General features: G+C 42.4%; 2 protein-coding genes across 6 annotated transcripts in view; both read right to left on the bottom strand.

The window, feature by feature from the left end:
• Nucleotides 1-1,372: 1,372 nt before the first annotated feature.
• LOC308327170 (uncharacterized protein) lies at nucleotides 1,373-8,999 on the bottom strand. Its single transcript, XM_080780385.1, has 4 exons — nucleotides 7,144-8,999; nucleotides 6,610-6,774; nucleotides 2,933-3,036; nucleotides 1,373-1,625 (listed from the first exon to the last, which is right to left on the bottom strand). Exons 1-4 carry the CDS (start codon nucleotides 7,505-7,507, stop codon nucleotides 1,449-1,451), a joined length of 810 nt encoding a protein of 269 aa, XP_080636511.1. The 5' UTR covers nucleotides 7,508-8,999; the 3' UTR covers nucleotides 1,373-1,448.
• A 76-nt stretch (nucleotides 9,000-9,075) lies between these two features.
• LOC308327115 (CD276 antigen homolog) overlaps nucleotides 9,076-22,872 on the bottom strand; it is a 59,138-nt gene continuing 45,341 nt past the window's right edge. For 2 of the 5 annotated variants that reach the window (XM_080780285.1, XM_080780284.1), the window contains exon 4: nucleotides 9,076-10,407. In XM_080780285.1, the coding sequence (XP_080636411.1) occupies nucleotides 10,262-10,407 (146 nt within the window). In that variant the 3' untranslated portion in view covers nucleotides 9,076-10,261. Of the gene's footprint in view, nucleotides 10,408-12,204; nucleotides 12,523-17,522; nucleotides 17,570-22,472; nucleotides 22,573-22,872 lie in introns of all 5 variants that reach the window. The other 3 variants (XM_080780287.1, XM_080780288.1, XM_080780286.1) reach the window with 3 other exon arrangements.

Below are 22,872 nucleotides of genomic sequence, written 5' to 3'. Positions count from 1 at the left end.
ATGATGATGTCACTGGAAGACAGTTTCTCTTTAGGGTGAAGAGGTGACCACCGAAAACTACAATATGACATCACACCGCGGTGGTCAGCGCTCACACAACACATCTCTCTGTTTTTACTAGAACTACAATATGACATCACACCGCGGTGGTCAGCGCTCACACAACACATCTCTCTGTTTTTACTAGAACTACAATATGACATCACACCGCAGTGGTCAGCGCTCACACAACACATCTCTCTGTTTTTACTAGAACTACAATATGACATCACACCTCCGTACCATGTGTACGTAACAGGGTTGAAAACAGGGTTGTTTTCGTCGACTAAAACTAAGACGAAAAATGTTCGTCGACTACCTTTTTTCACTGACAAAAACAAATGGAAACTAAATGAAAACTAAGCTACGACGACTAAAACTATAAGACTAAATATACTGACAATTTCGTCGACAAATAAAAAAACTAGACTAAAATGTTAGGAAGGGACTAGTGGACAAGAGATCCAGTATAAGTCATTTTACACTTGGTTACATGTTGAAAATAGCCGATCTACAAACTCACAACGCGTGTAGATCGGCTATTTTCAGCAAGTGTAAAAACACTCATTACGACGTCAAAATACATTTTAGTCGACTGAATCAACTGTAGATTTAGTCGACTAAAACTAGACTAACACTAAGACATTCCAGGTGACTAAAACTAAATGAAGTTTCAGTCCAAAGACTATGACTAAACTAAAATAGAAATTTGCTGCCAAAAACAACACTGGTTGAAAACCAGGGGGGTAAAAAAGATGAACAGTAGGTCACTGTTCTGGAGGTGGAGGTGTTGCATAGTCCAGTTTTAGGTGATAAGATGACCACCAAGAACTACAACGTGACATCACTCAAGGCCTATTCATAGTCCACCGGAAACTACAACGCGACGTCACTCAAGGCCTATTCATAGTCCAGTTTTAGGTGATAAGACCTTATCACCGAAAATCCAGACCATGAAAGAGCCTAAAGCGTTATTCATAGTCTGTTTTTTTGGTCACCTCACCACCGGAGCGGTGGTGATGTGACAACCGGAGCGGTGGTCACCTCTCCACCGCTCCGGTGGTGAGGCGACCACCGCTCCGGTGGTGAGGTGACCACCGCTGAGGTGGTGAGGTGACCACCGGAGCGGTAGTCACCTCACCACCGGAGCGGTGGTCACCTCACCACCAGAGCGGTGGTCGCCTCACCACCGGAGCGGTAGTCACCTCACCACCGGAGCGGTGGTGAGGTGACCACCGCTCCGGTTGTGAGGTGACCACCGGAGCGGTAGTCACCTCACCACCGGAGCGGTGGTCACCTCACCACCGGAGCGGTGGTCACCTCACCACCTCAGCATTGAACAGGCATTTAAACTGGACTATGAACAGGGTGGTCACCTTATCACCTAAAAGTGGAGCATGAACAGGTCCTCACTGCGGAGGAGGTGGAGGTGCACGGACAGGAAGCTGGGCTTTGGAGTAAACACATTCATCAGAACCAGAACCAGAACCAAGACCAGGACCAGCGGGGGGGGACACGGACACTGCGACAGCGCCACCGCCAGGTGATCTCGGGGACTGCACGTTATGGATGGGGATTTCCTCATACTGAAACACATACACAGAAGGACATAAACATATAAATGAATATATAGTAGCAGTAAATATAGTACTGGTTGTAGTTTTAGCATTAGTAGTAGGAGTGGTGAGAGTACTGGTTTTAATATAAATAATAATAATAAAGTAAATAGTACTGGTTGTAGTTTTAGCATTAGGAGTGGTGAGAGTACTAGTTCTAGCTGTAGCATTGGTTAGTAGTACTAGTAATGATGATTAAAGTTTCTTTATTAGGAAAAAGACGCCTTGAGATGTACCGTCTCGTTTTCGAGGGGCTCCCAACACAAACAGTAAAACAAAACAAATTACAACTATAACATGGACAGGACAAAACATTAAACATTGAAACCTTGAAAACCTCACAACCTCATTACGGCTTTGAAATCCCTTAATATAATGTAGCACAATATGAAGATTCTATGTCCTATGCAGCGAGTGCAAAAAAATAAAAAATAAAATATAATTAAAGTAATAGTAATAGAGGGGCCACATTGCATATTACTGTCGTAGAAAAAATTGCCGATCTGCAAGCTTGTAGATCAGCTATTTCTTTGCTATATTTGAATTGAAATCCTGAATTATGTTTCTTGCTATAAATTTGCTATCAGTATATAGAGCGTCGCAGTCCCGCCCCCTCGAGAGACCCGGAAAATAAATCCCCGTTAATTTTCCCTCATAGACTTTTCAGAAAGTATTTATTTAAAGACGTTTATACGCCGCGGACCAAAGACAACTCTCAGATCGTGACAAATCATGACAACAAACACAATGTTTTGGGCCAAACAAAGAAAAAAAACGGCAGGTTACAACACTTTTTTTTTTGTTTTTCTTCTTTGTAATTATTTGTGTGTTGTCATGATTTGTCACGACAAGAGTTGGCGAAGGTCTTTAAATAAATACGTTTTGAAAGGCCTATGAGGTAAAAAAACTAAAAATGCATTGGGATTCATTTCCTGGGCCTGGCGTCGTCATGAAAGGGGGCGGGACTGCGACGCTCTATTGTGACATTAACCTGAGGGCCACATTAAGTGAAGGTGGGGGCCACATGTGGCCCCCGGGCCGCCAGTTGCCCATGTATGGACTGGACCGCGGCCGAGGCGCGCCGTCTCAAGCGAACTTGAGCCACGACAGACGCCACCGAGCGAGCGAGTTTCCGCGTCGAACGTTGCGAAGTTCGCTTAGCCGACTCAAAGTGGCTACTGGCCAATCACAGGGGGGTGTCTGCACTGGCCAATCAAACAGCGCGTCGTTGCACACTCCGCTACATACACACACGACAAACAAGACTAACTACTGACCAGAGCGGGGGCGGGGTTTCCAGGTGGGTCAGGGGTGAGAGGTGAAAGGTCATCGCCTGCAGGGAGACGGGGTCTGTTGCGACGGCGAGCTGCTAAACAACAACCTGCAAAAAAACACAAACAAGGACATGAATAAAAACCTTCAAACAAACACAATTAAATACACAACACTAATTAGCCCCGCAGACCCCCGTTGGAAAAAGATATGTCAGGGACTCCCATAAGAGATGACCCCCAGGGACTCCCATAAGAGAAGGGTTTTTTTCCCCCCAGCTCTAGCAGTGATTCTCAACCCGTTTAATTTCAAGGACCCCCCAGTTTGACATGCATTAGTTCTACGGACCCCCCATTTAATGTCATTTCTATCTCTGGGACCCCCAATTTATATTGTAAAATCAATTTTACTTTTCTCTTAATAAAGTCTGTTCCTAGTGTTCCCTTGTAAAGCGCTTTGGGTATTTATAAAAGCGCTATATAAATCTGAGCTATTATTATTATTAAATGTTAATGTAACTCTGAGAGTGTACAAATGGAACCAAATGGACCCCGATTTGGTTCCATTTGTACACTCTCAGAGTCACAGACCCATAAGGGTCCATTTGGTTCCATTTGTACACTCTCAGAGTCACAGACCCATAAGGGTCCATTTGGTTCCATTTGTACACTCTCAGAGTCACAGACCCATAAGGGTCCATTTGGTTCCATTTGTACACTCTCAGAGTTACAGACCCATAAGGGTCCATTTGGTTCCATTTGTACACTCTCAGAGTTACAGACCCATAAGGGTCCATTTGGTTCCATTTGTACACTCTCAGAGTCACAGACCCATAAGGGTCCATTTGGTTCCATTTGTACACTCTCAGAGTCACAGACCCATAAGGGTCCATTTGGTTCCATTTGTACACTCTCAGAGTCACAGACCCATAAGGGTCCATTTGGTTCCATTTGTACACTCTCAGAGTCACAGACCCATAAGGGTCCATTTGGTTCCATTTGTACACTCTCAGAGTCACAGACCCATAAGGGTCCATTTGGTTCCATTTGTACACTCTCAGAGTCACAGACCCATAAGGGTCCATTTGGTTCCATTTGTACACTCTCAGAGTCACAGACCCATAAGGGTCCATTTGGTTCCATTTGTACACTCTCAGAGTCACAGACCCATAAGGGTCCATTTGGTTCCATTTGTACACTCTCAGAGTCACAGACCCATAAGGGTCCATTTGGTTCCATTTGTACACTCTCAGAGTCACAGACCCATAAGGGTCCATTTGGTTCCATTTGTACACTCTCAGAGTCACAGACCCATAAGGGTCCATTTGGTTCCATTTGTACACTCTCAGAGTCACAGACCCGTAAGGGTCCATTTGGTTCCATTTGTACACTCTCAGAGTCACAGACCCATAAGGGTCCATTTGGTTCCATTTGTACACTCTCAGAGTCACAGACCCATAAGGGTCCATTTGGTTCCATTTGTACACTCTCAGAGTCACAGACCCATAAGGGTCCATTTGGTTCCATTTGTACACTCTCAGAGTCACAGACCCATAAGGGTCCATTTGGTTCCATTTGTACACTCTCAGAGTTACAGACCCGTAAGGGTCCATTTGGTTCCATTTGTACACTCTCAGAGTCACAGACCCGTAAGGGTCCATTTGGTTCCATTTGTACACTCTCAGAGTTACAGACCCATAAGGGTCCATTTGGTTCCATTTGTACACTCTCAGAGTCACAGACCCGTAAGGGTCCATTTGGTTCCATTTGTACACTCTCAGAGTCACAGACCCGTAAGGGTCCATTTGGTTCCATTTGTACACTCTCAGAGTCACAGACCCGTAAGGGTCCATTTGGTTCCATTTGTACACTCTCAGAGTTACAGACCCATAAGGGTCCATTTGGTTCCATTTGTACACTCTCAGTCACAGACCCATAAGGGTCCATTTGGTTCCATTTGTACACTCTCAGAGTCACAGAACCATAAGGGTCCATTTGGTTCCATTTGTACACTCTCAGAGTTACAGAACCATAAGGGTCCATTTGGTTCCATTTGTACACTCTCAGAGTTACAGAACCACAGGGCTGTGAGGGCAGTGTGTTTTGGGGCATAATGGAGAGTTTGGCCATCATTCTTTTTTAAAGTAAATTCCTTCACCAGGTTTCATTCAAATTTGACCTTAAGTTCAAATTGTTTGATATGAGATTGTTTGGACTTTTATTAGAGATTAATTGAGTACCACAGACGAAAAACAGTCTAAGTCCAAATTTAATTCTGACCCCTCCACGAAAAGGCCTCGTTGTCCTGAACCCGTATCTATCATTTTTACATTATGGATCAATAGTGTGGACTTAGACTGTTTTTCGTCTGTGGCATTCAATTGTTGAGGGGTGCTAGCCCGCGTTTAAAAAAAACGCCATTGACAATGAAGGGAAAATGTACATCATAATGTGCCTCATTACGTCATGTTGTCTTTTTTATTGTTAAAGGCGTTTAATGTTTGTGTTTGACTTTAATATATTAGCGCCCCTCACGTCACACGGGTGTGATTTTCATATTATTTATTATAACTAAATGCATTTGAAATTAAATACAAAATCTTACTTCTCAGGATTCTATAAAAATAATTTACAAAATATCAAAAATAAATCAGGATTCCAATTTAAAAGAATAGCAAAAAAGCAGCACATCCACAACACGTTTTGAGCTTGTAGATCGGCTATTATGTTCTCTCCTTTTGTGTGACATAGAATGACAACGTAGGACATTCATTACGATAAGCAGATAAGAGGTTTGTGCCTGACTGGAGTGAGAGTGGAACTACAGTGTGTCGCAGTCCAGAATTAGAAAGTAGAAAAGAACGGCAGGTTACAACACTTTTTTTTCTTCTTTGTAATTATTTGTTTGGTCCAAAATATTGTGTGCGTTTGTTGTCATGATTTATCACGACAAAGAGTTGGCTTCGTACGACGCTGAAAAAGGTCTTTAAATAAATACGTTTTGAAATGTCTATGAGGAAAAATGCATTGGGATTCATTTCCTGGGCCACTCGTCGTTCTGAAAGATTGATTGATTGATTGAAATATGTATTAACAGTTTGTAGAATTACAGTAACATTTCAAGCACAAACTCAATACAGAGACTGTTAACTGTGAGTGGACGACCCAATTAAGCATTACACTTGTTTACAACAGGGTCCACATTGTTCAATTCATCAAAACATTTAATAATGAATTGCATTTTTATGGCGCTTTTCTATGCACTACGTGCCTACTCAAAGCGCTTACAATGGTTCATTCATTCATACATTGGGAGGTGAAGCGGCGAACAGTCGACGCCAGCGTCCTCACTTCCCACCCCCAATCCAACCCTTGATGCTGAGTGTCAAGCAGGGAGGCACTGGGTCCCATTTTTAGAGTCTTTGGTATGACCCGGCCGGGGATCGAACCCCGACCTCACAGTCTCAGGGCAGACACTCTAACCACAAGGCCACTGAGCTGCTTTAGAGACGTACAAATAGACACTTCTAAGGGGGAGGGACTGCGACGCTCTATAGTGGCCTTCTGGAGTGTGTGCATGCGTGTGCGTACAGTACAGTACAGTACAGTACAGTACAGTACAGTACAGTACAGTACAGTACAGTACAGTACAGTACAGTACAGTACAGTACAGAGATACAGACCTGCTGCTGCTAGAGCTGTGATCAGAATGCCGTTGAGAGCCAGAGACACCGAGGTGAGATGACCGTTGGGCCAAAAGGGAGCATCACTCTCACTCTCGGGGGTTCTGGTTGGATCAGAACCAACCAGAACCAGATCAGAACTGGTTGGGTCTGGTTGGACACCAGCTGAAATGTTTAAAAAGAAAATTATGAGAAATTATGTGAAAATGTTGTGTCACTGAACATCTTTTTCAGAAGCTTTGCAATGTCAGATAACTTTACATTTTAAATAGTAATGAAAAGGAAACCGTTTTGGAGATATGAGGTTATAGGAGTGAGAATCCAACGACCGCTGAAAGGTGGATGCAAATAAACAGACCCTTTAACCCCAAATGGAAGGATTTGGGTTTTTTTTTCTCCCAGTCTCAATCATTTAGCATTTGATTGTCAAAATACCATTCTTTAATCTTGGTGGCTATGGTTCCAGTTCATAGAAGTGCAGGCACCAATTAAAAGACCATTTAACTTTCAAGTCAGGAAGATTGTCATGCTCACCAGAGACGAGATGGATGATTTCACCGGTGGTGTTATTTAGTTTATCAGTGCAGTAGTAAAATGTCATGTCTTCTACAGTCACGTTGTGAATGACCAGACGGTGCCCTGGCTCCACAGAGTACCTGGCTTTGAAAGTATCATTGCAATGTGTAGCATCGTTCGTTTTTTTACTGAATGTTTTCAGGATCTGAACAGGATCTCCTCCCAGTAGCTTCATGTTCCAGATGACTTCCTTATCCAAGGAACAGTTGAGGATGGAGTCTTGTCCCAGTTCCACAGACACATCGGTCCATTTCACAGAGTGGACAGAGGTCACGAAAACACCACAGAACAACAACAGCAGCATCTTTACGCGATTCTCCATGTTGTTGATCAGCTCAGACACCACTGTCTCTCTCCTACACTGTCTGTCTCCTACAGTGTCTGTGTGTCTGTACTACACTGTCTGTCTCCTACAGTGTCTGTGTGTCTGTACTACACTGTCTGTCTTTCTCCTACACTGTCTGTCTCCTACAGTGTCTGTCTGTCTGTACTACACTGTCTGTCTCTCAGCTGCCCTACTGTCTAAATAACCTACATCTGAGGTGTGACGGTGAATAAACATCTTCCTCTTTAAAAGCTGTTTGACGTCAGTCATGCGACTCATGCCAGCCTCCACTGAAGGAAGGTCCTTCTCAATAACCACAAAACAAACTGTATTGAATTTGAAAGATCTTTCTAGGTTTTAACATCCTGTTTGAGACGTGTGTGGTATCCGTTCCACGTAACTGCTCACCGCCACAAACGGGAAGTTAAACATGCAGAGTGGAATGTAAGTAAGCAACAACCTGCTGTTATAATGAAGTCTCTATTTCATTCATGGTCAGTGTTCTCAGTTCCATATTTTTTTTTATTATCACCCGTTAAGCACTGCAAAAACACGCATTAACACATCTAGGTTTAATTACTGCAACATCCCCTCTAAAGTAAAGTAAAGTAAACTGTAGAAAATCACCTCTAAAGTAAAGTAAACTGTAGAAAATCACCTCTGAAGTAAAGTAAAGTAAACTGTAGAAAATCACCTCTAAAGTAAAGTAAAGTAAACTGTAGAAAATCACCTCTAAAGTAAACTGTAGAAAATGTACAAGCTTTACAGAAAACAACAACAACTAAAAAGATTTAAATAAATTAGAACTGGAACTTCTTTAAAAAGAACAAAAACAAAAGCTAATTCTACATGAGTCTCGTTTATCTAAATCTGCTGACAAACCAGTGTGGGTATTTAGCTGGTTCCTAATGCAACAACATGGGGCCAAAACCAGCATGTGTATTAACTGGTTCCTAATGCAACAACATGGGTCAATGGCATTTTTTTTAGGAAGCTGCTGTTAGTGCAAATAAATAGTTATTCTTCTACAAACATCAAAGCACTGACTCTCTACCCTCAATGCCTCTCAGCTTCAGGAAGTGTTTAGTTCCTCACAGAGAGCGAGGGGGGGTGAGGGACGCGACGTACCAAACCCTACGCGGGTTGTGCAGACGATGCGCTGTGATTGGCCAGTCGCTGTGATTGACAGCCGCCCTAGACAGCCTCAGTAAACGTATAACTTGCCCCGGGGGCGTGGTTATATAAACACAAACCGTGTAGGAGTCAGTACGTAGCGTTATAGGGACAGCAGAGAGCTGGGGGTGTGTTCCCTTTACACCATGCAGGGCTGGACTGGCCACAGGTCGTATACCGGCATATATATATCCCATTCTGACCTGAAATCAGATTCACACGAGGTTTCCACTGGACAACACACTGGTCTGATATTAACCCATTCTGACCTGAGATCAGATTCTAAAAATGTCAGTCGTTCTTGGATTTTTCAAAAAATAGCAGATCTACAAGCTCATAGCGCGCCACAGAGTGGCGCGCTATGAGCTTGTAGATCTGCTATTTTTCAATAGCTAAAGCATGACATGATGCTGACACCAAAATGGGTTCCCGTTCAGAATGGGATATATATATATTATTTTTTTGACAGGCAGGCCACCAGGAAAGGTCCGGGCGTGCTGCCATTCTGCCTTCATGATTATTTCACTGTACCTACTGTATCAGTGAGTGACAAATAAACCCTCTACAAAAGGGCTGTGTAGTTAGTTGTCTGTTGGTTTATGTATCATTTATGTTGTTCTGTAAAAGTGGTGATATTATTAGGGCTTGTTTGTTTGTTTGTGCCTCTGCGCGCTGGTTGTGGTGGGCCGTTCTGGGCCAAATTCACGCGAAAATGACCAGGCCGAATATGTGTCCCAGTCCAGCCCTGCTTTACACACACACACACACACACACACACTATGCCTGTACCCAGACAGACATGTATGATTACAGACAGAAGGATGAAGCAGTGAGTGCGTCCTCTCACAGACACACAGGCCCCTTTTCCACCGGTTGGTTCCCAATAGGAACCGGTTCAGTTCTTTTCCACCGGTTGGTTCCCAGTGGGAACCGGTTCAGTTCTTTTCCACCGGTTGGTTCCCAGTGGGAACCGGTTCAGTTCTTTTCCACCGGTTGGTTCCCAGTGGGAACCGGTTCAGTTCTTTTCCACCGGTTGGTTCCCAGTGGGAACCGGTTCAGTTCTTTTCCACCGGTTGGTTCCCAGTGGGAACCGGTTCAGTTCTTTTCCACCGGTTGGTTCCCAGTGGGAACCGGTTCAGTTCTTTTCCACCGGTTGGTTCCCAGTGGGAACCGGTTCAGTTCTTTTCCACCGGTTGGTTCCCAGTGGGAACCGGTTCAGTTCTTTTTGGTTCTTAGTCCATGAGCCAGAGCTCCAAAATTGAAACGTTATTATGAATTGAGTAGCAAAACCATACCTATATTAGATTGTTATCACCATGAAACTTCCCCAATTGAGTACTTACACAAAGACAAATTCTACATTTTTAAATATGCAAATGAGGCATTATGTAGGAAAATATGCAAAGTAATAGAAAATATGAAAAAGCTACTACTGTGGAAGGGTTATCATGTATTAATGTACTTGTATTGATCCTATAAACAATTTAATATAGGGTATAGTTTGCCCACCAATTTTGCAGCTCTGGCTCATGGACTAAAAACCAAAAAGAACTGAACTCTCTCTGTCACTGTCTCACATCATTCACATGACACCAGTAGGGTTACAGACAGCATGATGGACAGCAGAGCGCAGCAGGAGTGTCCTCTCTGCACAGACACGCCGTCTCCACTAGGAGGCGACGTCACCTTGGGTTTAGCAGTGGTTGGTCCATCTGTGGGTCTGACTGAAAACACAAGAGACAGTTATAAAAAGTTAGAAGTTGTTGTTATTCAACATGATCAAACACAAACTATAGCGTTTTAATCTTTATTAAAATAATAATAATAAGCTATTCTAATGATGTAACTATTATTCAGATTCAATCAGACCGCTGTAGTTCGGGCGATTCATGAATCAGACTTGTTTAACCCATTCTGACCGGGAACCCATTTTGGTGTTGGCATCATGTTATGCTTTAGCTATTGAAAAATAGCAGACCTACAAGCTCATAGCGCGCCACCGAATGGCGCGCTACGAGCTTGTAGGTCTGCTGTTTTTGAAAAATCGAAGAACGACTGAGAGAATCTGATCTCAGGTCAGAATGGGTTAATCAGACCAGTGTGTTGTCCAGTGGAAACCTCGTATGAATCTGATCTCAGGTCAGAATGGGTTCATGTATTGAAATAGGAGGCCCATTTCCCTTGGTGTACATTGTGTGCCATGCGGTGCTAGTATGTATCTTCATATAATAGGTCCTCACTAATAATCATGAAAATAATGGCACAATTCTTTTCTGTGTCTCATAGGAGGGCTGAGGGCAGTTCAGAAACCGTCTTCCAGTGACATCATCGATGGGGAATACAAGCTAATAGAAACTGCAGGCTTTCAAGTTCTGAATAGTTGCAATGTGAAAATGGAAGCCATCGTTGTCACGATAATGAAAATCTAAACATTTTTGTAAAGAAATCTTGTTTAAAAAAAATAATCTGCCTAATGATGATGTCACTGGAAGACGGTTTCTAAACTGCCCACAGCCCTCCTATGAGACACAGACTGAGTAGAAAAGAATCGTGCCATTTTTTCATGATTATTAGTGAGGGCCTATTATATGAAGATACAGTAGGTTGAAAAGTGGTGAAGTGGCCCTTTAATATCTAGCGAAAACCCACCAATAAGTGAAGTCCTTATCCGACACAAATTAACTAATCTTTCTCTGCCGTCACTGGAGCGCGCATCATGCATGCAGCACGCTACAAGCTCACAGCGCGTCGCGTCCGCGTTGTGAGCTTGTAGATCAGCTATTTTCAGCATGCGGAGATGCAGCCTCTGAGAACTGAGAACATTCAGAAACTTTTGCCTTCACAATAAAAGCATGCAGCTTTCACAAGTGTGCCCATTAAATAGACATGGAAAATAATTAAGTATTCGGTGGCATTTCACATTGCAAGAGAAAAATATATATAAAAGGAATTAATTTGGATAATGGTAATGGAGATATTGTAAAAGTTGTCAATTTAGTTTTTATTTATTTGATATGGCTATGGGCAACACAATAACTAAAAATACAAATTAAAAAAAATAAATGAAAAAGAACTGAACTTTAGTTCAACATTTTGAATGATGAACTATGAACGGAACGAGTTAATTTTAAAAATGTTGAAATGTAAACGAAACTAGTTCTTTATGATGAATTCCTGTTCTGTTCTTTAACGATATAGAAGTGTCTATCTGTACGTCTCTAAATGTTTTGATGAATTGAACATGGTGGACCCTGTTATAAACAAGTGTAATGCTTAATTGGGTCGTCCACTCACAGTCAACAGTCTTTGTATTGAGTTCATTAAAAAAGAGGAACTTTCCCAACACTGCTTGCACACACACACACACACACACACACAGGCACAGGCACACGCGCGCACACACACACACACACACACACACACACACACACACACACACACACACACACACACACACACACACACACACACACACACACACACACACACACACACACACGCACACACGCACACACACACACCTGAGACAGTGAGCTGCAGTTTGTGTTGGTAGGAGACCCTGGGGATATCACAGTTGTACGGCCCGGCGTCCTTCAGACGGACGTCCTTCAGAAGCACAGAGAAGTCCCCCGCTGCGTAGCGCCCGGGAGACGTGACGACCCGGCCCCTGAAGCGCGGGTCCTGGTCCGACAGGTCCTCTCCGCCGTTGATGATGTCCACCAGGTTGTAGGTGTCTCGGTAGCGCCAGAACACGTTGAAGTTCGGTGACGACGCGGCGTAGGAACAGTTGAGCAGAACCTCTGAACCTGCATACGCACCGATCTGGTCCTGAGCATACACTGCACACACACGCACACGCGCACACACACACACACACACACACACACACACACAGTTTCTGTTTTCCTCCCATACTTTTCCCCATGCTGTGAGGGGTGGGAGAGGCTGGACAGCAGACGGCTGGACTTTGTAGTACAAATATAATTGATGAAAAGCTACTACAGTGAAGTCTGTTCACAGAAGTTGTTGTAGGATAATGTGGGGATTATCTGACGAGGTACCATTTGAGTGGGCAAAACCTTACATAATATACTAAAGAATACTAAATTGTTTATAGGGTCAATATAACTAAAATAATATAGCCTTTCCACAGGGGTATCTTTTTATATTTTTTCCAAAAAGAATACAAACAGCCAATAGCATATTACAAAGTTATCCCCCTCACTGGTGAAAACGGGCAAGCACCGGGGTGAGTTGTCCAGTATTTGCTTTGACTCTGCTTGCTTTGAACAAGTTATTGAGCTTAGTCCAATTACCCTAAACATAGTACCTTTCCTTTCCTTAGTCCAGTTACCCTGCAGGGTAAACATAGTACCTTTCCTTTCCTTAGTCCAGTTACCCTGGGTAAACATAATACCTTTCCTTTCCTTAGTCCAGTTTACCCTGGGTAAACATAGTACCTTTCCTTTCCTTAGTCCAGTTATACCCTGGGTAAACATAGTACCTTTCCTTTCCTTAGTCCAGTTACCCTGGGTAAACATGGTACCTTTCCTTTCCTTAGTCCAGTTACCCTGGGTAAACATAATACCTTTCCTTTCCTTAGTCCAGTTACCCTGGGTAAACATAGTACCTTTCCTTTCCTTAGTCCAGTTACCCTGGGTAAACATAGTACCATTCCTTTCCTTAGTCCAGTTACCCTGGGTAAACATAGTACCTTTCCTTTCCTTAGTCCAGTTACCCTGGGTAAACATAGTACCTTTCCTTTCCTTAGTCCAGTTACCCTGGGTAAACATAGTACCTTTCCTTTCCTTAGTCCAGTTACCCTGGGTAAACATAGTACCTTTCCTTTCCTTAGTCCAGTTACCCTGGGTAAACATAGTACCTTTCCTTTCCTTAGTCCAGTTACCCTGGGTAAACATAGTAACTTTCTTTATTACCCTGGGTAAACATAGTAACTTTCTTTATTACCCTGGGTAAACATAGTAACTTTCCTTTAGTCCAGTTACCCTGCAGGGTAAACATAGTACCTTTCCTTTCCTTAGTCCAGTTACCCTGCAGGGTAAACATAGTACCTTTCTTTCTTTCTTTTTTACTCTGCTTCCACCTCCTGCTTCTCAAACATCTATATGTCACTAAAGACAAACACAAACCTCCCAAAACAAAGTAATTCGACTACTTCTCGGCCTGGGGGCCCCATTGATGACCCGTTTCCTAGTGTATGTTTGGCTCCGGGTAGAAAACAGAGGTAAGAAATACAAGCTGGGATTTAAAATAGTAAATGCAGCTTCTCCTCCAATGCCCCTGTACCTATAGCCTGGGTAAACCCACTCCCCCTGCTGGACAAGGAGGGGTTTACCCAGGCTACTGTCAGTAATTTAAAAACACATGACAGCACTCATCAAATAACTTTAAAGAGAAAGATGAGGGCCTCTAAATTTTAGAGGCCCTCATCTATGGAATTAAATCCTCATTATCCTTAGGCCAATATTAAAAAAAAACATCTAAAGAAATATCTTATTTCTTCCTCTCTGTACATGTTTTACTTTGATGCGTTATATTTTCTTTTGTGTGTTGTGTTTTTTTGTGCAGTCTGTGTTTTTATTTATTTATTGCACAGCTGCTCCCCTTTGCCAACTTGTAGACTTTTGTATTAATTGTTCTTAATGAACTTTTAATCTGTTTAAACCAATGACCTCTTCCATACAGGAAAGGATTCCAAATAAATAGGCCAGCTGGGCTTCTTCCCTTCCTTGAATTGCATGTTATTGTCTATCTTTTTGTACTACATGCTAAAATAAATACACCTAAAAACCTAAACTCTGTACCAACATACCTGACTGACTACCTCACAAAGGGACCACAGCCAGGAAGTAATAACAATGATCTCTCAAAACAAACACTGGAATTCCCCGACCCCGTCAGACCCCCCCCCCCCCCTCTGAGTCCTTTAGAACAGGTCTGACAACCCACCTTTCAGCAGGCTGACCCGTATAACCTAACCTGACGCTGCCAGATCCAAAAAGCTTGCTACACAAATTTGTTTCACAGCTTATTTGGATCTGGGATCGCGGAAGCAAATTCGATGACGGGGCTGTTCCTTTTTTTCAAGATACATGGTAGATGATTGGATGGGAGCGTCTGTCTATCACCGTGTGGGCGTGCAAACACAACCAGTCATATCGACGTGTCTATATACCGTCACATCCGCATCCCGCCTTTAGCTCACGCTGATTGGTTCGGTGCGAAGCAGATCTGACTCAGGGCTCAACTCTGTCAGAGATCCCAGATGAGTGTTGTGTTGGGGAATATGTTTCCGCAATACCGCCCTCATCTGGCAGCGTCAGGTTACGTATAACCCTCTTCTCTTCTTTTTCCCCAACCTGGACATATCTTTATCTATTATTAATATTATGACTTTTTTTTATGATGGTTTGAATTTTGTCGTCATTTCTCACACGTCATGATTATGAATTGAATACCCAGGACCTGAATGGGCACAAGACCGCAAGGTGATATATATAATTTTGGACTACAAAGTGTTATTTTGACTGTACTCTGAGTTACAGTCAAACATAAACTCATAAATAATAAAACGTTGTGAACATCGTCTTGTTGTGTCTGTTATCAACGAGTGTGTTGTCACATGAGACATACAGTATACATCAAGGTCTAAATAAATAATAATAATAATACCAGATCCTCATACTGGATTACAACTCGTCCAAAATGCAGCAGCCAGAGTTTTAACTAGAACTAAGATGAGAGAACATGTTACTCCAGTTTTGGCATCACTGCACTGGCTTCCGGTTGTTTTTAGGATTGATTTAAAAAAATATTTTACTTGTGTATAAAGCTCTCAATGGTCTCGCACCTTCCTACCTACATGACTGCCTGCCTAAATATGTCCCAAACCGCCCCCTAAGGTCTTCCACTGCTGGCCTGCTCGCTTTGCCTAAAGAAATGGCAACAAAAAAATACGGGGAAGCAGCTTTTTGCTTCTACGGGCCGTCGGCATGGAACAAACTCCCACTGTACCTTCGACAGGCAGCCTCTGTAGTTTAACAAGCTCCCACTGTACCTTCGACAGGCAGCCTCTGTAGTTTAACAAACTCCCACTGTACCTTCGACAGGCAGCCTCTGTAGACATTTTTAAAGCTCAGCTCAAGACCCACTTCTACAACATTGCTTTTAATTGATCTTTAATTTTTTGTTATTCATGTCCTCACTGTATTGCATTACTGCTTGTTTATTTTTAATGTTTATACCTTGCTTTTCTTTTTTTTCTCAATTGCTCTGTAAAGCACTTTGAGCTGCATTTCATGTCATGAAAGGTGCTATACAAATAAAGTTGTATTATTATTAAATGAATGGTAAATGGTGCATTTATATTTTATATAGCGCCTTTATCCAACGCGCTTTACATACCGTAGATTGTGCAAATGCACACATTCACACACCGATGGTGGAGGAAACCATGCAAGGCACCAACCTGCACATCAGGAGCAATCAGGGGTTCAGAGTCTTGCTCAAGGACACTTAGACACTAACTCTGGGGGAGCCCACAGGGATGGAACCGGGAACCTCTAACTCTGGGTGAGCCCACAGGGATCGAACATCTAGTGGCTCTACCGGCCACTCTACCGCTGAGCCACTGCTGCCCCTAAATGTAGTAATTTCAAATTTGGAGCCACCATTAACCACTTTATAGAAATCAATACATTATCAATACAATACGAACATAAGCCACAGAAAGTAATTAACTACAATTAAGTAATATTACCCCTAGGGTAGGTACCCTCACATGTTCTCCCCATGTCCCCTAGGGTAGGTACCCTCACATGTTCTCCCCATGTCCCCTAGGGTAGGTATCCTCACATGTTCTCCCCGTGTCCCCTAGGGTAGGTACCCTCACATGTTCTCCCTGTGTCCCCTATGGGTAGGTATACCCTCACATGTTCTCCATGTGTCCCCTAGGGTAGGTACCCTCACATGTTCTCCCCGTGTCCCCTAGGGTAGGTATACCCTCACATGTTCTCCCCGTGTCCCCTAGGGTAGGTACCCTCACATGTTCTCCCCGTGTCCCCTAGGGTAGGTACCCTCACATGTTCTCCCCGTGTCCCCTAGGGTAGGTACCCTGACATGTTCTCCCCGTGTCCCCTAGGGTAGGTACCCTCGCAAAAAACATGCAGTAATCCTGGTCTCTAAACTGCCTCCCCCTGGCCAGCCGGGGCGCCTGATGGAGGGGAAAGGAACTGAACACTGGCACACTGGCAAGTGTGTGAGTGTATCTTTGGTTTTAAATAAACTATTAAAAAAAATGCAGTCAAATAAATGAAGTCCCTCACATTTGTGTGTAAATTACATCCTGCATTCTACATTCATTAAAACTGAACTCTGTTATTGCCCTGACTCTAATGATCATTATAACAATGTGAAAGAAATATTTAAAAAGAAGGAAAAACTTTATATTTGTGGACAAGCAAAATATGAATTTTTCACGTGGTGTCATTAAAATTAATTAATGTTGATATGGCACAATGACGATCTAGAAAATAAAAACATGGCACTTCATTTAAAAAAGGTTGCAGACCCCTGCTGTAGACTGTTATGATGTCATTAATTGATTCATTGATCGTGTATGGTCTGTGATTCATTGGTTCATTGATGTATGGTCTGTGGTTCATTGATGTATGGTCTGTGGTTCATTGATGTATGGTCTGTGGTTCATTGATGTATGGTCTGTGGTTCATTGATGTATGGTCTGTGGTTCATTGATGTATGGTCTGTGGTTCATTGATGTATGGTCTGTGGTTCATTGATGTATGGTCTGTGGTCTCACCTGAGTCCAACAGCAGGAGGAACAGAAGAATCCGGACGCTGACACAGCTGTGAAATAAACACACGTTAGTCACATTAACACTTAAACGTTATGCCATATATTATCCAACATGACAGTCATGACAGCCACGTAAACAAACACACAATGCACTTTACAGGCTAAACGTTGCCGTTATCTTTCTTAACCCATTTTGGGTGGGAACCCTTTTTGGTGTTAGCACTATGTTATGCTTTAGCTATTGAAAAATAGCAGATCTACAAGCTCATAGCGCGCCACCGAGTGGCGCGCTACGAGCTTGTAGGTCTGCTATTTTTGAAAAAATCGAAGAACGACTGACATAGAAACACAGCTTTTTCAGATTTCTTTTTTTTAATCTGATCTCCGGTCAAAATGGGTTAACACTTAAACGTTATGCCATATCTCCAACATGACAGCCACGTAAACAAACACACAATGTACTTTACAGGCTAAACGTTGCCGTTAACTTAATTAAACCCTATACAAGTTTATCTATCTATCAGTATATACATTATAGACCAAATAAACAACCGAGAGGAAACTAATTCTTGTTCTAATTAGTGTTTATTCCAGAGAAGAGATTTTACAAGCGTTGGAAAGCCATAGTTCATATGGTCACATAGATATGTGACCACGGGGACAGTGGTTTAATATACAAGGGGGCCATGGTCAATTTTCAGTTCTTTACACAATATGTGCATGATATCATATGTGGATGTATAAAGTTTCTGAAGTTGTTGTCCAACAATCTTTGAACAAATGTGCAGTTGTTGCAGCAGTTGTGACTTTAGGGCTGCAGACAAACATCCAGACCAGGTGGTACTACAGTACTGAAGAACACTCATAACAGAAGTGAAAAACAAAAGAAGGAGGATCTTAGACAGCAAAGGAAGTTTAGTAGATAATTTACTTTGTTTTCTTACACACTGAATCAATCTGATCTTTCCATGACAATAGATGGTCTATTACTACTCCTAAGGTATTTGTACGAACATACCTGTTGGGGTTCACCATGAATAGTAATGGGGGATCTGTGGTGTTAATGATGTTAATGATGAGAGCGTTGTTATTCATTCATTCATTCTGCACTTTGTTTTAATTGGTATAATTTAAGTAGGCCTTTTTATGACTTTTATTCAAGTAGGCCTATACAAACGTGCATGCCAGGATATACCAGACGTTAGGCCTACTTTCGTCCTATACTTTCATCCTAACAGTTTCATAATATTATTATGAAACTGCACACTGTAACCTTTCATACTGTATGATGTGTTTCTCATTGAACCTCTCCTGACGTGGTGTCAAACATTGACACAGTGACATTATACAGACAGGACATATTATGGGATGTCACGTCTGGTTTGCGTCAATTTGCGTAGTTCCTCGTAGCAGAGGCTTCTCCAGGGTTAACCTGCTAATTATCTAATCTAATATTATCTGGGTTAGATTATATTATCTATATCTAATATTAGATATAGCTCAGTGGCCTTGTGGTTAGAGTGTCCGCCCTGAGACTGGGAGGTTGGGGTTCGATTCCCCGGCCGGGTCATACCAAAGACTGTAAAAATGGGACCCAGTGCCTCCCTGCTTGACACTCAGCATCAAGTGTAATTCCCTGTGACATACTAGCGTCATGTTCAGGGGGTGTACTTGTACATCAAGCTGCCTCACACTACAGAAACAGGAGATAGGCTCCTGCCCTATGGGACTCATGGCTCGGCAAGGCTACATAATTTTCATTTCATATTGTTACAATTATTATTTTCCTTTTTTTTGCAGCTGAATGGCTGGAAAATGAAAATGAAGAGTTTACATAGTACACATAGCACATGCATACGCCTTCCCTAATGATTATTCCTGGTTTCAGTATTTAATACTATTCATTTATGGTGTATTGTCTCTATTATTAAAGCTTATTTAATTTATTTATTTTTAATTTAATGCTTTAAAGCATTAAATAAAATAAAATAAATCCACATTTAAAACGTGTGTACTCCTCTCATTCAGTAGTGAAAACAGAACTTGGAAAAGACTATAGACTATGTATTGATTGATGCGATACTTAATTAACTGGCTTTGGGCCAATAAGCCCCTATAGCGTCTACAGCAGGGGTAACCAAGCAGGGGTTCGCGGGAACCTTTCAAGTCGATCCCGAAGTGTCAGACCCGTTGGAATGCAAATGCTTGCCTTTCAGGCTGCCTTTATATCCTACTCGTCTCTTTGAAAACGCTTCTGATTGTGATTGGGGGGGGGGACCAAACGGCGGTGAAAAGTTGACTTCACTGACTGATTTATAAACGGCTTGGAGTCAGTGTTACTTCCATGTTGCGTAGCACTGTCCAAACTTTGGTATCTTTGGCAGCAGCAGCTGTAGGCTATTTTGTCACGATCGCGTTAATGAAACCAAACGCTACACGCGGTGCCGGTACAGGATTATTATTTCATGTGAATCATGTCAAAATGAAAAGATGATGATGTGGTTGGCACACAGCGCAGCAGCAGCGCAGCACAGCAGCCTGAGAACACAATAAGAAATATAACATTATTATTCTCCTCCTCCTCCTCCTCCTCCTCCTCCTCCTCCAACAACGTTCTCATTTTAGTTTGTTACTCATTTTCTGAGCCATGCAAATAAACAACAACCAGCACTGACTGGAGATGGAGAGGTTCATGTGCCCTGCGCGTAAAGCTTAGCCAGAAACAGGACAGTCACTTATGCGTCAGCATGGATGTAGCCTCGGAAACCCAGACGTTATATTTCCAGCACAGAGGTGAGGGGGGGTATCGTTTGGGGGTAACGTTTGCGGCTTCTATCTGTTACTTCTCTGACACAGCGCAGTTCAAACAGACTTCAGCCAGTCAATAGTGGGACACCGCACGCTGAGAGCCACATACACAGCTGCATTTGGTTTTTAATTAAGGGCGCGTTCTGAATAGACCAGTCTGCAATGCAAACTAATAGGCGAGTGCACTCCAGGGCATATATGCAAAGGGAAAGAATGACTTCTGTCCGTGACAATAATCAATGCTACAGTTTGAATTCTGTACACACGCACACATAGAGCAAAAAATATGATAAATATGAAATATGAAAACTTGTTGAAGTACAACGCATGAGTCAAGTAGCTGCTTTTGTATCAAACCCTCTCCTCTTTACTGTCATTGAACTGCTGTCCGATAAAATGCAGGATGTGTTTGCATTAACTTCAGATATTTAAATGGAGATTATTGGATTAGTAAGTGACTGTTACCTGCAGGTCAGAGCTAAAGAGAAGGAATTTTGGTCTCTTGTGAGCAGAGAAGTATCCGCTGATTGTGTCGTGTGCACTGAAGCTGCATGCCTACTTTGGTTCCACGTACTTATGTGAAATGGCCTTTTCACAAATGAAAATAATAAAATCCAAGTTTAGAACTCGTATGACTGACTCACATCTTAATGACACCCTCAGACTGGCAATCACTAAATATGAACCAGATTTAAAAACGCTTGCAGATAAAGTGCAGTCACAGCAGTCTCATTAAAGGTGGGCTGACCCTGAGAGTATGTCACCATATCTGTGCAAATATATATGGTCATGTTATGCCTATGTCATTTGAACATCTGCCAATGTGAATATTCATTGAAATGAGAAACAAAATATTTCTAATACTAATAATTTCTAATTTGTCTTAATATTATTTGACATTGATAATATAACTTACTATAATTATTTATTCTAATTTAAGCTTTAGTCTTTGTGTGGATGTGTGCACATGCATTGAGCCTGTCAGAAATAGCAAAAAAAACAAGTGTTTTTTCTAACACGTTTTAGTGGTAGATCTTGGCTTACAATTGGGAATAAAATGGGCTCTTGGGCTTGAAAAGGTTGGTTACCACTGGTCTACAGGCTTGTTTCCATTGTGGTCTGCTGTATAATATCTGAACGGGTCAGAATTGGTATCGGCAGATTTGACCCTGCAGAAAATCGGAGATCGGTCATAGTTTCATAATAATAATAATAATAATAATATATTATAATAATAGGTCATAGTTTGATAATCGTGCAGCCCTGATTCTATGTCATCAAACCTTGGAGCTCTGGGGCTGTATTTAAATACCAGGTCTTATTCCCTAACTTGAGTAAACTAAAGACCTGGAGGCGTGGTCAATGCTCTTTGGCCACTCAGAATAGCCACAATGGCATTGACCACGCCTCCAGGTCTTTAGTTTACTCAAGTTAGGGAATAAGACCTGGTACTTAAGACACGCAAAATACAGCCCCTGCTGTGCGAGGCCAAGCATTGCACTGGACGGTGCTTAACCGCGTTTAACATTTATTATGGATTATACTTTCCTGACCGTAAGCAATGACATCCTGTGATAATCAATAAGGGGCAGGACATTATTGATAATCAATAAGGGGCAGGACATTATTGAGAAACGAACCACTTCCAGTCAATCACCCTGATTGATCAGGGGATTGATTTCCCAATGATGACCCAATAATCCCTATTGATTATGCCCTGCTTAAAAAGGGACGTTTCACCGATGGAAGAAAACTGCAGTCGAGCAATGTGGATAGAGGGCATGCGCATGCGTAAGGTTTCACTACTACACCTTTAACCCATTCTGACCTGAGATCAGATTCATACGAGGTTTCCCACTGGACACACACACTGGTCTGATTAACCCATTCTGACCTGAGATCAGATTCATACGAGGTTTCCCACTGGACACACACTGGTCTGATTAACCCATTCTGACCCGAGATCAGATTCTAAAAAATGTCAGTCGTTCTTCGATTTTTCAAAAATAGCAGACCTACAAGCTCGTAGCGCGCCACTCGGTGGCGCGCTATGAGCTTGTAGATCTGCTATTTTCCAAAAGTTAAAGCATGACATGATGCTGACACCAAAATGGGTTCCCGTTCAGAATGGGTTAAGTCACATACCTGCTGTCATTATGTGACATATTATGTTGAAGGACTGATGTCATCAGAACAGCTGTCAGACGATTGGTCACATTACATGCAGTCTTCACCACTTCACTTCCTGAAACACAAACAAGGATTTCACACCAATTTAATTTAAACTCGGTAGATTTTCAGACTGCATCCCTAACAAAATGGGACCCAGTGCCTCCCTCCCTGCTTGAGAGTACGGGGGAGGAGGTGTCATGTGGTCCCTGACCATTTATTTATTTAGATTTGTTGATTTTTCTTTCCACTAGTTGAGAAGAATACAAGAAGACTCACCCCGTTTCGGTTTTCCTCCCAGAATGTTCCCCAGTGAGGGGTGGGAGAGGCTGGACAGCAGACGGCTGGATTTTGAATTTCTCTAACTATAAACTTT

Source organism: Protomyctophum bolini, assembly GCF_963924005.1.
Source record: "Protomyctophum bolini genome assembly, chromosome: 13".
NCBI classification, from domain to species: Eukaryota; Metazoa; Chordata; class Actinopteri; order Myctophiformes; family Myctophidae; genus Protomyctophum; species Protomyctophum bolini.
This window is presented reverse-complemented; position numbering and strand designations above follow the sequence as displayed.